At 53.8% G+C, this 14,104-nt stretch overlaps 5 protein-coding genes across 5 annotated transcripts; 3 read left to right on the top strand and 2 right to left on the bottom strand.

Moving 5' to 3' along the window:
- Positions 1-810: 810 nt before the first annotated feature.
- On the top strand, positions 811-3,012 carry CMQ_6423 (fructose-2,6-bisphosphatase; the record flags this gene model as incomplete). The annotated part of the gene is made up of 7 exons (XM_014315488.1): positions 811-824; positions 935-1,126; positions 1,188-1,223; positions 1,292-1,556; positions 1,613-1,693; positions 1,747-2,367; positions 2,431-3,012. 7 exons carry the CDS (start codon positions 811-813, stop codon positions 3,010-3,012), a joined length of 1,791 nt encoding a protein of 596 aa, XP_014170963.1.
- Positions 3,013-3,710: 698 nt separating this feature from the next.
- On the top strand, positions 3,711-5,974 carry CMQ_6182 (c-24 sterol reductase; the record flags this gene model as incomplete). The annotated part of the gene is made up of 3 exons (XM_014315247.1): positions 3,711-5,695; positions 5,764-5,905; positions 5,963-5,974. 3 exons carry the CDS (start codon positions 3,711-3,713, stop codon positions 5,972-5,974), a joined length of 2,139 nt encoding a protein of 712 aa, XP_014170722.1.
- Positions 5,975-6,920: 946 nt separating this feature from the next.
- On the bottom strand, positions 6,921-7,909 carry CMQ_6237 (vacuolar ATP synthase proteolipid subunit; the record flags this gene model as incomplete). The annotated part of the gene is made up of 5 exons (XM_014315302.1): positions 6,921-6,985; positions 7,055-7,318; positions 7,402-7,531; positions 7,678-7,690; positions 7,893-7,909. 5 exons carry the CDS (start codon positions 7,907-7,909, stop codon positions 6,921-6,923), a joined length of 489 nt encoding a protein of 162 aa, XP_014170777.1.
- A 1,117-nt stretch (positions 7,910-9,026) lies between these two features.
- CMQ_6325 (phosphoinositide phosphatase) lies at positions 9,027-12,271 on the top strand (the record flags this gene model as incomplete). Its single annotated transcript, XM_014315390.1, has 3 exons — positions 9,027-9,228; positions 9,297-11,325; positions 11,383-12,271. The coding sequence occupies 3 exons, from the start codon at positions 9,027-9,029 to the stop codon at positions 12,269-12,271; spliced, it is 3,120 nt and encodes a 1,039-aa protein (XP_014170865.1).
- A 197-nt stretch (positions 12,272-12,468) lies between these two features.
- On the bottom strand, positions 12,469-13,635 carry CMQ_6299 (ylr063wp-like protein; the record flags this gene model as incomplete). The annotated part of the gene is made up of 2 exons (XM_014315364.1): positions 12,469-12,798; positions 12,898-13,635. The coding sequence occupies 2 exons, from the start codon at positions 13,633-13,635 to the stop codon at positions 12,469-12,471; spliced, it is 1,068 nt and encodes a 355-aa protein (XP_014170839.1).
- Between the last annotated feature and the right edge of the window lie 469 nt (positions 13,636-14,104).

The following is a 14,104-nucleotide window of genomic DNA, read 5'->3' as shown; positions in this document are numbered from 1 at the left end:
TACCTGATTGGCCGGCTTGGAGCAGACGCGCCGTCCAACCAAGCCAGAGAAGAATATCTCTGGAAATATTCGCACTTTTCATTGCGATGAATGTTCTGCATCGCGTATTCTTTTTGAGTCAATGCTATGTGTCAACAGTTGTCTGTCTTCTCAAAGCGCATTGTATCAAGACCAGGATTTGCGCTCACATGGAACTCGTATGTTTACCGAGCCTGCGCCTAGTTATACGAATGTATGCTAAAGTTCGTACAAGTTCGAAAATGCCATGTCGCCCAGTCACAGCACTACTCGTAGAGGGGCATGTCGTACCGTAAGATCCCTCCATCTTTGCGCCATTTTCTCCATCGCCGTTTTCTATAAATTTCACAAAAGCTCGCCTGTTCCTTCCTGCTTCGCTTTGCCTCGGACTGTTAGCTGGGCGCATGTCGCCGTTAGTCGCCTCGCTTTGATCGGCGTTCTGTAAGCAGCTATTGTGCCGAAATTTCCATATTAGGACAGCCGAAAAGCAAGAAAAGGAAGCTGTCCCGCCTGCCCATTTTCTGTCCCTTTCACCTTCTTGTCCCATCCATCAAAAAGACGAGTGCGTTCGATCCCGCGACGACAGACGCAACCACCAGAAGGATTGTCTTCTGAGTAGAATACCCGCCTTTTCCAGCCTTGTCGCCGTATTGAGAAACCGAGCCGGGAAACTGCCCCACTTATCAGGAACCCCCTCCTTCCAGGGCCAAGTCGAATTGCTTCCCGACTGTTGATCCTCTTTTCAGTTCAAGCATAGCGTCGAGCGCATGACCAGTCTGCTCGCTTCGGAAAATGGATACTCTTCTGTACGTATTATAGGCCCCCTGTCTCTCAACCAGTCTGCTTCTCAGGCCGCTGCGCTATCGCGGCCGCATGTGCGAGCTCGAGGGTGCTAACCACGAACCGATGTTGTCAGCACAGCCGAAATTGCGGCCAACGCGCCGCGGTACCGTCGCAAGAGCTCGACATTCATTGACGGAATACACGATGTCTCTACCGAGCCGAACCACATGGCTCCGGCCCAGCTGTACAGCACCATGTCTGGCCGGCTCTTTCATTCGGGTCGCATTGCCATCGTCATGGTTGGGCTGCCAGCACGAGGTAAAACGTGAGTGAAGCTCTTTCAACACTCTTGTCTGTGCCTTACAATTGACTGACTCTCCCAACAGACACATCTGTGTCTCTCTGTCTCGTTATTTGCAATGGTAAGACTTGTCCCCTTGGAGTGAAAGTCCTCCGACGTCCTACGGATAGCTCATGCTGGCATGGCTAGGTTGGGCGTCAAAACGCGCATCTTCCACCTTGGCGATTACCGTCGTGCGACCATTCCGGGTGGCACGGTGCCAACAGACTATTTCTTCCCAAACGCCACCCCGGCATCAATCATGTTGCGCCAAAAGATCCTGAAGAGGTGCCGGGAAGATATCTACTCCTGGCTCAACCATGCCAACGGCCAGGTAGCAATCTACGACGCCGTGAATCCCACGGCAGCTGGTCGACGAGCGCTGGCCAAAGAGTTTTCTAGACATGACGTCCAGGTGCGCACCATATAATTCCTAGCCCTATCGCGCGTCGACGCTCACACAAGCTGCAGACACTGTTTTTGGAGTCCTATGTCGATGACCAGCGCATCCTAACAGAGAATGCCCGAAGTGTGAAAATATCTTCTCCCGATGTAGGTCATTATTCGATCTGCCACTATGGTTGTCCAGCCTTGCTTATGAACAGTTTGCTGGAATGGAGCCGGATGAGGCAGCAGCACTCTATCTCAAGCGTATCGGTGCCAAGATTCCTGTCTTCGAGACAATGGACGAAAAAGAACTCAATTTTGTCAAGATGATCAACGCTGGCCAGAAGTTCTTTTACAATAACGTTTCCTTCAACTATCTCTCTCATCGCATCGTCTTCTACCTCACCAACCTGCACATCAAGTCGCGTACCACCTTCTTTGCGCGTTCCGGTGTCGCCGCCGATATCCCGGACGAAGACGAGGCGTATCGTGCTGATCCGCCTTTGGGTTCGGATGGCAAAAACTACGCAGTGCTCATGTCCGAGGCGTTGCTGGCCCGCCGTGAGCAGGAGCACAGGGCCGCGGTAGCGGCGCATCCGAACGGCGACGTACCGCCCCTACGACCACTTACCGTCTGGACATCGACGCGCCTGCGCACGATTCAGACGGCCGAATACCTTAAGGAACGTGGCTACAAGGTGCGGCAGCGTCCGCAGATGAGCCAGATCAACCCGGGCGTGTGCGAGAGGCTTCCTGAGCGGACGCTGAGAGCGCTCTACCCAGAAGAGGTGGAGCTCCACGAACTCGACCCGTATCACCACCGCTTCCCACGGGCCGAGGTATGTTATCGTTCTTCTCACTCAACCCTACGCGGTATGTGCGCATTGGCTGACCGTGTTTAGTCGTACCATGATTTGGCTGTGCGCCTGGAGCCTATCATCCTGGAATTGGAGCGGGAGCAAAACGACCTGCTGATCATTGCACACGAATCTGTGCTGCGCGTGCTGTATGCGTATTTGATGCACTGCAGCGCCATGGATATTCCCAAGCTCAAATTTCCGCGCAACCAGATCATCGAGATTATCCCGGCGGCCTACCAGAACGAGGCGCAAATCATTCGGATCCCCGGCGTTGAAATTCCACAGTCGCGAGCCAGCAACAGCCCGGACAACATATTTTTCCACTCGCCCATGATAGTGCACAACAGCGGCCTTCTCAGCGGTGGTGCTTCGGTGGTAGGGAGCGGGGCCGTGAGCCCGATGCCGCAACTGTCGAGCCCGGCAGAGCTGCTGGAACCGCTGTCACTGCCGCCGCCAGGGAAGACACAGTCAGTACCGCAGTCCCAAATCCACTCGCAGATCCAGTCTGCCGCGCAGTCAACTACACACTCCCCGGTGGAGTCTCCTATGTTGCAGTATGCACCGGAACGGGTGGTAAACACTTCCAAGGACGCTGTGGCTGACAAAGTTGCGGACGAGGATTGAAAATGCGAACAGGGATGAGATCAGGGGTTTTATAGGAGCCCGGGGGATTGACTCTAGGGTTATTAAATTAGGATTAGTACGAGTACGGAGTACTTCTTGCGAAATTCGGCTGGTATCTTGCGGATATTTAACTTTATTCTGCTGATCCGTTATTTTGTTAGCCGAAAACGGCAGTTTGATTTCGCAAGGGGGCTTACTCCGTACGGAAAAGATACAGGCCCAGGAGCCCGCTAACTAATCGTGTCTTAAGTAAGATACGGCCTGCGCTGTGGCGCAACATAAAAACGGCAAGCACGGAGTACGGAGTATGTAAACAATTGGACCCACCGAGTCGATTTCACTATTTACTTTTTTGCGCGCAACAAATGGCCGTGCCCCAGATACGAGTACGAGTACGACGGGGCGCGCGCGACCCCTTTTTCCTGTCCTGGCGAACGTCGTAATTAATCGCACTCGCTTCTTTCTTTGCCTGTTACATCGTCGATCCCCCCCCAGTCTCTCTTCGAAAGGCTGCTCTTTCTACTTTCTTTTAAGGGGGCGCCTTCATTGTCACTCGTTTGAATTCTCGTTAAATTTTTAATAATATTTCATCCCGGTTTTTCTTGGCCATTCTGTCGGCCGAAGTTCTGCTCACTATGTCGGCCAGATACTCTCTACGGCAAACGCCCAAGTAAGATCCACCATTGCTCTGCCGTCCGATGCGTAATAGCATAGAGATCCCATCAATTGAATTGTGCAGTCTGACGCGCCCTGGCAGGAAGAAGGAGCTTTTCAACGGCATGGTCGAGACTCCGAAATCGCGGTCGCGATCGCGAAAATCTCTGTTGCCGAGCGATTCCGACGCAGAAGGCGATTCTAGCTCCGCTGCGGAGAGCACCAAACGGCCAACTCATCGCCGACGCCTGCCCAAGTTTGTTGAGCACATTGACGAGACAGACGAGGACGTATCCACAGCGGAAGGCACTCCACTGCCGGAGACAATCGGGAAGCGCATCTCGAATGGAAAGACTAATGGCGCAACGAACGGCTATGGCATCGGCAAGATAAACGGCACGGGAAATGGCCACGCAAACGGATACTTGAACGGCCACACCAATGGCTACGCGAATAGCAACACAAACGACCACACAAACGGCCACACCAATGGCCACACCAATGGCCACACAAATGGCTATACGAATGGCTACACCAATGGCCACACGAACGGTTATACGAACGGTTTCACGAACGGCCATACCAATGGTCATACGAATGGCCACACAAATGGCAACACAAATGGCTATGCCAAAAGCGACACGAACGGCCATGCCAACGGCAACTCGAATGGCCACGCCAACGGTACGACGATTGGTCATGCTAACTGCATCACGAACGGCCATGCCAACGGCACCACGAATGGCCATGCCATTTGCGCCACAAACGGCCATGCGAATGGTGAGGCTGTGAATGGAAACGGAGTCGCGCATGGACACGTTGTTGATGGATGGATGCCTGGCGCAGACCACCGCATCGATTACTCGGGTAGCAAAGAGTTTGGCGGCGCATTGGGCGTGTCCGCCATGATGATCTTTTTCCCAGTGTTGATGTGGTACATGTGGATTGGCTCGACGTTCTACAGCGGCCAGGTCCCGTTGCCTGCGCCAGGTGAGTCCTGGGCCGACTTTGGCCGCAACATGGTCAATCTCGTGTACACAAGCGCATTTCCGTCCGTCAAGGCCTGGACGATGTACTGGACGTTCCTCATCTTCGAGGGCGCCTGCTACTGCCTCATGCCCGGCATCTGGGCCTACGGCAAGCCGTTGCCGCACGCGGGTGGCAAGCAGCTCCCGTACTACTGCTCTGCGTTCACCAGCTTCTACTTCACCGTCATTGTGGCCTTCACGTTGCATTTCACCGGCGTCTTCCCGCTGTACACCATCATCGACGAGTTTGGCCCGCTGCTGAGCGTCGCCATCCTTTCGGGCTTCCTCGTCAGCTTTGTGGCGTACTTCTCAGCAGTCTGGCGTGGTGCCCAGCACCGCATGACGGGGTCGTTCCTCTACGACCTCTTCATGGGTGCCGAGCTCAACCCGCGCATGTTTGGCATCCTGGACTTCAAGATGTTCTTCGAAGTGCGCCTGCCGTGGTTCATTCTCTTCCTGCTTTCATGCGCCGTGGCAGCACGCCAACTTGACCGCTATGGCTACATCTCGGGCGAGATTGGCTTCCTGGTCATGGCCCACTACCTGTACGCCAATGCATGTGCCAAGGGCGAAGAGCTGATCATCACGACCTGGGACATGTACTACGAGAAATGGGGCTTCATGCTCATCTTCTGGAACCTGGCCGGCGTACCGCTGTCCTACTGCCACTGCACCCTGTACCTAGCCAACCACGACCCGGCCGAGTATGCATGGAGCAAGCCGGCGCTGATTGCGCTGTACGGCTCGTACCTGTTTGTCTACTGGGTGTGGGACAGCGGCAACAGCCAGAAGAACCGGTTCCGCGCACAGGAGCGCGGCACGCTGGTGCCTCGCAAGACATTCCCGCAGCTGCCGTGGCAGACAATCAAGAACCCCAAGTCGATCAAGACCTCCACCGGCGACGCTATTCTGGTGGATGGATGGTACGGTCTGGCACGCAAGCTGATCTACACCTGTGATGCTTTCTTTGCCATCTGCTGGGGTCTCATTACCGGCTTCAAGTGAGTATCCCTTTTCTTACCCCCGTGTGCAGCCAGCCCTTATCCGGCCGAAGCTAACGTTTCCCTAGGAGCCCCTTCCCCTGGTTTTACCCTGTCTTCTTCTGTCTGATGATTGCCCATCGGGCCCAACGCGACATTGAGCGCTGCCGTCTCAAGTACGGCGAAGCCTGGACAGAGTACGAAAAACGGGTGCCGTATCTTTTTATTCCGGTAAGTACATACAAGCCTCGCCGACATAGCCCAGTTGTGTTTCTGACTCTCGCGCAGTACGTCATTTGATCGTGCCGACAGATTGACCCTTGCCATCAAATGGACTTGACCTAGAGGGCACCTCGCCCCGACCAAGGTGTAATCCTCTCATCCACACCAAATAATATTTTGCAGTACGTTCTGCTCTTCTTTTATTTTTCTGATTTGTATATACGTTCTGTATTAGTTCATTGTAGTCTCGTTTCTGAAGTCGTGGTTGCTTCATCTGTTCTGTGTTTCGATAGCAAACAAGGGGTTAGGATGTAAAGGCAAAGGGAGCCATCGGGCTGGATGGCGGGACCAGAGAAGATTAACCCCAATGGTTTAGACCTCAATGAGATCACTCTTAATATATACGTTAATGTGGGCCGACAATACATCTCATGAAGCACAGGTTATGTTCTGAAAAGCAACAAAAGTCAAGAATTGCGAAAAAAATGCAACGATAGTAGCGTTATGTGACAATAGTACACGTTATGTTTTGACGGCCATCTGGCCCCAAATCGGAAATATGAACGGTCCCGTTTCCTTCCCACCAATCAACAAAATCAGTAGCAGTAGCCACTCCTACGTACACGACCTCGCCTATTCATCTATGATAAACAAAAAAATAGACAGCTATATTATGATGCCCAACAAAAATCCGCCCACGACCTTCGCACCAACCTCCGTAATCTTTGTGTGTGCCTAAAGGCCGGTACGCATCTCAACCTTTCCCAGATGCTTGCTTTTGTTTATTAGGTCGTCCTCGCTTCGTTACCGGATATCGTCAAATTCGGTAGAGAAACATGAAGCAGTATGGTTGGCAAAAGTAGCGAAAAGATGGTTTCGATTAGCCCTCATAAAAACCACTCGATACCAACGGCCCCTAGAAGAGCCCCAGCAGTGTGTGAGCTGCATAGCTCAATTCTGCCCCATGCTCGCAAAACCGTTGTCCTCGTCCGAAGAATCGGCAATATGACACGGGCGATGCTGCTTAGCAGCTGACGTTGATGGTGGCCTTTGAGTTCATCAGAAGAGCGACAATCAGTCCGTAAAGACCTAAAATTCGTGTGTTAGCAATAGAACAAGCGGCAATAAACGCGTGGGCTGCAGAATTAAGGAACGCACCCAGGACTTCGGCAAAAATGAGAATCAGGATCATGCCGACAAACAGTCTCGGCTGTTGGGCAGTACCGCGAACACCAGCATCACCGACAATGCCAATGGCAAAGCCGGCAGCCAGACCGGCCAGACCGACGGCCAGACCAGCACCAAGCTGGATGAAACCCGTGTACAGGGCATACTCGTGCTGCTTCAAGTTGTCGGAGATCAGGACGGAAACGACCAGGCCGTAGATACCGATGATACCGGCCATAATAACGGGGACAATGTCTAGAGGGACGTGTGTAAGCAAGGCATGAGCGGGATACCAAGGGCAATTGGATGGACTGAGAGATGTCAAATGAAAGACGCACTCTTGACGATCAGGTCAGGCCGAAGAACACCCATGGCAGAGATACCGACACCAGACTTCGCTGTGCCGTAGGAAGCACCCAGGCATGTGAAGACAATAGCAGCCGTGCAGCCCATGGCACCAAAGAAGGGCTATCGCGTAGCAAGAAGTTAGTTAAAGCTCATTTGTCTGAGGGCGGAACCCAGAAACGCGTGCTGGCATTCGTATTGCATGTCGTCTTGGGCACGGCATCGATAGACTAAGTCGGTAGATGAAATCGAGAAGGGTAGAAACTAACCGCGTAGGCGGGGCTAGAAAAGAGACAACAGTCAGCGATGTTCATATATTAACATGTCATAGCTATCACGATGGAAGCTTCCAATGCAGCCGCAGCTATCCGAGGCGTCCGTCATGGCAGTGGCAGGCAATGGAGCTTTATATCCATGTGCAATTGAAGGTCGGTGCATTGGGTGTAGCTTTGTGAAGCCAGTGAATGAGCAAATAGCTACTTACCAAAGATCGCCAGACATAGTGAAGGATGTTGATGGGTTGAGGTCCGGGGTAAGGAGTGAAATAAAGGACGAAGCTGAACGAAAAGAAAACTGTAGCTGTCTCTTTAAGAGCGTATTAGATTGTATGGTTGTACTAGACGTTTGAAGCGGTCGATGGGGGATGGATAGTGGTCAGGCGTGTGATGACGGGGGATGGGAAAGAAGGAGTGGAAGAAGGGTAGGAAATTAGGAAACGAGGCCTTTTCGGTTCGGTTTTGGCGAGGTGTTTTCGAGCAACTGGTTGGCTGCTGACAGGGAGAACAGAAACACGCTTGCTTGTCTAGGCAAGCAATTTTCTCGGGTTACAGACACGCGCTAGTCCATACTCGGTTTCTCGGATAAACTATCTTGCTGTTATTCTCCACTGTACTCTGTAGCGCCAAAAGCATCTATAAAAAGTAGCGTTCCACCGATGCTGTCTACGAGCAACGTGTACGGAGTATTCAGTACGTAGATCATATGTGCTGGCAGGATGTGTTTTCAACTTCAGCATCTAAATCAGCTGCCGAACAAGATGTAACTGACTACGGGTCAATGCAGAAGGCCCTTTTCCTCTTGGCTGTCAATACGTTTCATCCCATGTGCTCATACTGTCATAGTTTCTCTTGCTTATCACTCTATGCAGACACAGCTATTAGTTTCCTACTACTAAATTGATGCGTATGCAGGCAGCTCCTATGTAAAAGAGTTTCGTTCCTGCTTGCCCACAAGCTACAAATCTTCGGTGTGATACGTCATGCGTAATAATTCAGCTCCAAGATCCACTGCTTGTCACTGGCCCCCATAATTCGTCCCTACGAGTAACAGGTTCCCCCCCCCTCGTGCCCCGCCATTTTCAGTGCTGCAGCCCGCAAGTCCGTCAGTAGAAAGTGCGACCGACGTTGCGCTCTTGGCCATACTATGCTTTCACCTCGTTCTCTCTGGCTAGAAAACGCAGTGAGCAGCGACTAACGTAGAAATCATTCTTCGGGTCTCTCTATACTCTCTTAAAAACGATGCGACCCATGTAAGAAAGGGCAAAATCCGGCCGTTGGCGCTGTCTCTCCTCGTCTCAACAACGCAGAATATTTCATAGGCGGCCCCCCGATACAATACCATGCCGACCCTTGCACGCAAGGTCATCATCTATGCTGCTGTGGACGGCTTGATCCTACAGCCGCTCTTATCCAAAAAGGAGCAGAGAGCTAGCCCCCCCGTCAAGGTGCGATACAGCGACAATGCCATATTGCCCGCATCTCGGGACCTTTGTGTCGACACATCCAAACAAGCCACAAGCTTCGAAGCCTTTGGAATCATTGGTGGGTTAGGGGTGTAGCAGCTGCAAGGTTGGGGCACCTGCCAGATGTGATGGCTGATGTTTTCACAGGTCTCATCAGTCTGTCCAAGTTCAGCTATCTCATATCCATTACCAAGCGCGAGCACGTGGCAACTGTCAGAGGTTCTCCTATCTATGTAGCCACAGAGGTAGCTTTGACACCTTGTGCATCCTACAGTGATGCCAACGAAGCCGTGCGGAAGACAGCCCTACATCTCCAAAGTAAACCCGCAAGTGACCCGGCCGACGATGAAGACAGCAATAGCAACAGCGGACAAGCCAGTGATAGGGGTGACGCCGATCCGTCTCTATGGATGACAGATGATATCGAAGGCGAAGGGTCTTTCAGCGACAAAGAGAGTGCCAAGGAGAGGAAAGCGACCACCCAAGGCAGCAACGATATAAACAACAGCATCGCTGAGAATGTTATCTCTCGAAGAGGCAGTTATGGACGGTTCGCACAACGGTGGTTTAGCCGCGCTGGCTGGATGCAGGAACAAAAGCGATTGATGGGGCTGACAGGAGACAACAAAGCGATCGACATCGAAGAGGAGGCCGTTGGAGACGAAAGCGCGAAGACAGACTCGGCACCATCTAGAGACCGGCCAGATGGGAATTCCAAGCCAGATCCAGCATCATCTGAGACACCTACATCCGACACGTGTACCGATACTTCCAATGATACAGTGCCTGGGACAGGGCCATTGGCACCCTCGATAGAAGCAGCAGATGCTGTCCTAGCAAAAGACAGCGCGGTGGTCAGCTTGCTTCCCAAGCTACTGCGTACGACACAGATGTTTTTCGGAGTATCAAGGGCCTTCTACTTTTCATACGATTACGACATCACCCGCAGCTTGGCAAAGCAGCCCAGGGCGCGTTGGAGCGATATACCTCTGCACAAGGTAGTCGACCCTCTATATTTCTGGAACCGCCATATCATCCAGCCGTTCATTGATGCCGGCATGGATGCCCTTACCCTGCCTCTAATGCAAGGGTTTGTGGGTCAGCGCTCTTTTGTGGTAGACAGTAACCCACCTCAGACAGACGACGATGCCAAGGACTCGGTGGAGCTGAATGACTTGTCGTACCGGTCAGGGTCATCGCCGTTGATGAGCGCGCGGACGTCGAGCGAAGAAGAGCAGCGGCCTTCTGAAAAACAGTTTGACATCACACTGATATCACGGCGGTCGGTGAAACGGGCCGGCTTGCGGTACCTTCGTCGAGGCGTGGATGAAGACGGCAACGTTGCCAACGCGGTTGAGACAGAGCAGATCCTATCGCCATCGGCTGGCTACCAAGTGCAGGCTGTAGTGCCATCTACACCAGATCATAAAGCATACTCATTCGTCCAGATACGGGGCAGCATTCCGTTGTTCTTCACGCAGTCTCCGTTCTCACTCAAGCCAGTGCCTGTGCTGCAGCATTCGCCCGATACCAACTTTGTGGCGTTGCAGAAGCACTTTGACGGCTTGCAACAACAGTACGGCAGTGTGCAGGTGCTGAATCTGGTGGAAAAGCACGGTGTTGAGGCTGCACTCGGAACCAAATACGAGGAGAACGTGTCGCGACTCAACGTGGAAAATGACAAAGGCAAGACCAAGCATGGCATAATGTTTGAGTGGTTTGATTTCCACCAGGCATGCAAGGGCATGAAGTTTGAAAATGTGTCACTCCTGCTGGAAATACTGAACCGAAAGCTGGAAGAGCTTGGGAGCACTGTAGAAGAGATCGGCCCAGACCCGAGTGGGAATGCTGGAAGTACGGGGACTATTGTGCAGCAGCAGAAAGGCGTGATTCGCACCAATTGCATGGACTGCCTGGACCGGACCAATGTCTGCCAGAGCTCGTTTGCCAAATTCATGCTAGATTCGCAGTTAAAGGAGCAAGGCTATGACATGTTGCTGCAACACGACCAGGAAAACTCGTGGTTCAATACGGTATGGGCCGACAATGGCGATGCGATTTCCAATCAGTATGCCTCGACAGCGGCCATGAAAGGCGACTACACGCGGACGCGCAAGCGAGACTACCGTGGCGCATTGACAGATGCTGGTCTCTCCCTGACACGGTTCTTCAACGGGTAAGCTTGCTTCCACCTTGGCTCTGCTTTGATGGGAAGACAAATCTAACGAGGCAGAATTGTCAATGACTTCTTCCTGCAGACGACGATTGATTTTCTGCTTGGCAACGTGACGGAACAGATCTTTGACGAGTTCGAAGCGAACATGATGACTAAGGACCCGGCTATGTCGATGCAAAAGATGCGCGAACAGGCGATCGATCTCTGCCAGCGACGCGTGGTCGCAGACGAATCGGAGGAATTTGTCGGAGGCTGGACGCTTCTTGCACCGCACAACGCAGACGTGAGCTTGACGGCGCCGCCGTTTGAGGAGGTGGTGTTGCTTCTGACGGACGCAGCACTCTATCTGTGCCGGTTTGACTGGAACCTGGAGAAGCTGTCGACATTTGAGCGAGTGGACTTGGGACACGTGGAGCAGATCAAGGTGGGCACGTATGTGCTATCGACAGTGTCACCGTTGCAGACGGACGAGGCACGCAACGTCGGGTTTGCGGTGTCGTATCGGCCAGGACACAACGACATCTTGCGCATTAACACGCGGACGCTCTCGAACATGTTCATGGGCGACGGGGATGGCGGGCCGGCGTCCAGCAAGGCCAACACGCTGCCGTCTAGCTTGGCCGAACTTTTGGGCAGACGGCATCCGGAACTACCGCTTTCGAAGCGCATGGCTTTCAAAGCTCTGTACACGGATACCTCGCTGGCAACGTCGACGGCAGTAGCAGCCAAGGAATACGGCGGGAAGCAGACGGAGAAGCAGCAGATTGAGTCGATCACGGCGGAAATCGAGCGGCTGGTGCTGCTGTCCCGGACAGAGGCGACGGGAGGCCCAGAGCAGACGCCAGTCATCGTCAGGGCAGACATCGTCTCGCTGGCCGAGGCGCACAAGAGCACTGGGCTGCTCGGACATTTGGGCCATTCGTTGAAGAAGCTGGTCTGGGCATAAAGCTGGAATGTGTGCTAATGATTTTATACAATAGAATCTCTTCTCTCTTCTTTTTCTTTTATTCTTTTTTTATTCTTTTATCTTTTATCTTTTTTCGTTTTATATCTTTATCTTTCTTTCTTTCTTGTATTTCCTTTCTTACTTTTCTTTATACCTAAACCTCTGCTGTCCTCTGTCCCAATGCTCTGTGCAAGCCTTCATGTCCGGACGTAGAGATGGATCTGGTAGCGCATGTCCTCGAGGCGGATGGGGTAGACGAGAGCTGGTGGCAGGCGGAGCCAGATGGAGTCGTCCTGGTGCAGGCGGGTCCAAGCCGGACCGAGCTGTGCATCGGAAGCATCCTGCAGGAGGATCTTGTCGAGCAACCAGCGCATAGGGTAGCGGCGGGCCTGTGTGCCGACGGTCGTCTCTGCATAGCTGCCGGGGCTGTCGACGACGAGCAGCAAAGTTCCAGGAGCAGCGGCGGTAGCGGCAGTCATGCGGAGTAGGAAAGCGGCAGCAGCACCGAGGCCGCCGGCCGTGAAGAGCTCGTTGAGGGTGAAGAAGAGCGATATGAGGGAGGGAGAGGGAGGAGAGGAGAGGGAGGAGACGGGAGCGAGCAAGTTGCCCATGTCATCGTCATTGACCTGCAGGATGTCCAGCTGGCGGACGTCGACGGCGAGCCGGTCTGAAGGATGAATGAGCGGCGAGGGCTGACGCAAGTCATCTGTGGTGGCAGTGGTCATCGTCATGGCTGCACACAACTTCTGCACGACGCTGGACCAAGGAGCCGAGTCGACGAGGACGATGTGGCCTCGGTCGGGACCAGGACCGGCGTCGACCAGCCCGTCTGCGAGCAGGGCACCAAAGGCAACGGTCTCGGCAGCACCACCGCCGAGGGCGACCATGCGGAGCGGCTGTTTGGCGGTCGTGTTGGCCTGCCATCGCTGCAGCACGAGGGGGCTGCTCAGGATGGCCGCATAGCAGAGCGCGCGAGTTGGGCTCCAGCGGGCGGCATAGGCGTCGAGAGGGGGTGGTGTGTGTATGTGTGCATTCCCACCTGCTTCTCTTGTCCCTCCGTCTGCTATTCCTCCGTCTGCTGGCCCTCCTGTCCCTCCTAGAAAGGCTCCAGCAAAGTCGCGCTCAAAGAGGGCTCTCTTGACGGCCTGCAGAGCAGCGGCCAGCTGCGGCGAGGCCAGCGTGGGCCGCAGCGCTGCAGCAAAGACGTCCAGGAGGCGCTGCTGCTGGGAAAACGAGATGATCCGCTGCTGCTGCTGGCGATCGCTGCGGACATCCGCCGTCGTGGTGGATGTGTCGGCGGGATGGCGGATGACCGTCTTGCGGCTGTTGGGGCCAGCGCCACCGCCGCTACGGGGCTTTCCCATTGGTGCCGACGTGTGTACAGACGCTGCTGGCTGGCTGGCCGTGCTACTGGGCCATGCTTGCAGGGATGTTGTCTGCCGTCGTGTCGTCGGGAGGTAAAGCGGTATGATTTTCGGCGATGCGTCAATTTGAACGCAACTGCTATATTAACCGATTTTTGGCCCAGATGTCTGTCAATCCCCGCTATCCTGCACTAACACCGCCCTGAAGGCACCTGCCCTGAAACTGCTGACCGCCCAACACAACTGGTATTAGTGAACAAATTACGGGCCTCTGCTCTAGCTCCTCTCAACACGCCTTCCGGACGACTGTCGTCCGGTCTTCCTGTGACAATTCCGCCAATCGGACGGCACATCTGGCCCAGGCCTTGCCAAGCCCGGCCACCTGGTGCTTATTCACGGCAGCATACGGAGGCGTGGCAACGATTCCAGTTGCAGCGGTGTCCGCCGGAAGACCTGCTGCCGCTGTGCC

The sequence above is a fragment of the Grosmannia clavigera genome (genome assembly GCF_000143105.1).
Source record: "Grosmannia clavigera kw1407 unplaced genomic scaffold GCSC_167, whole genome shotgun sequence".
Lineage (NCBI taxonomy): Eukaryota > Fungi > Ascomycota > Sordariomycetes > Ophiostomatales > Ophiostomataceae > Leptographium > Leptographium clavigerum.
This window is presented reverse-complemented; position numbering and strand designations above follow the sequence as displayed.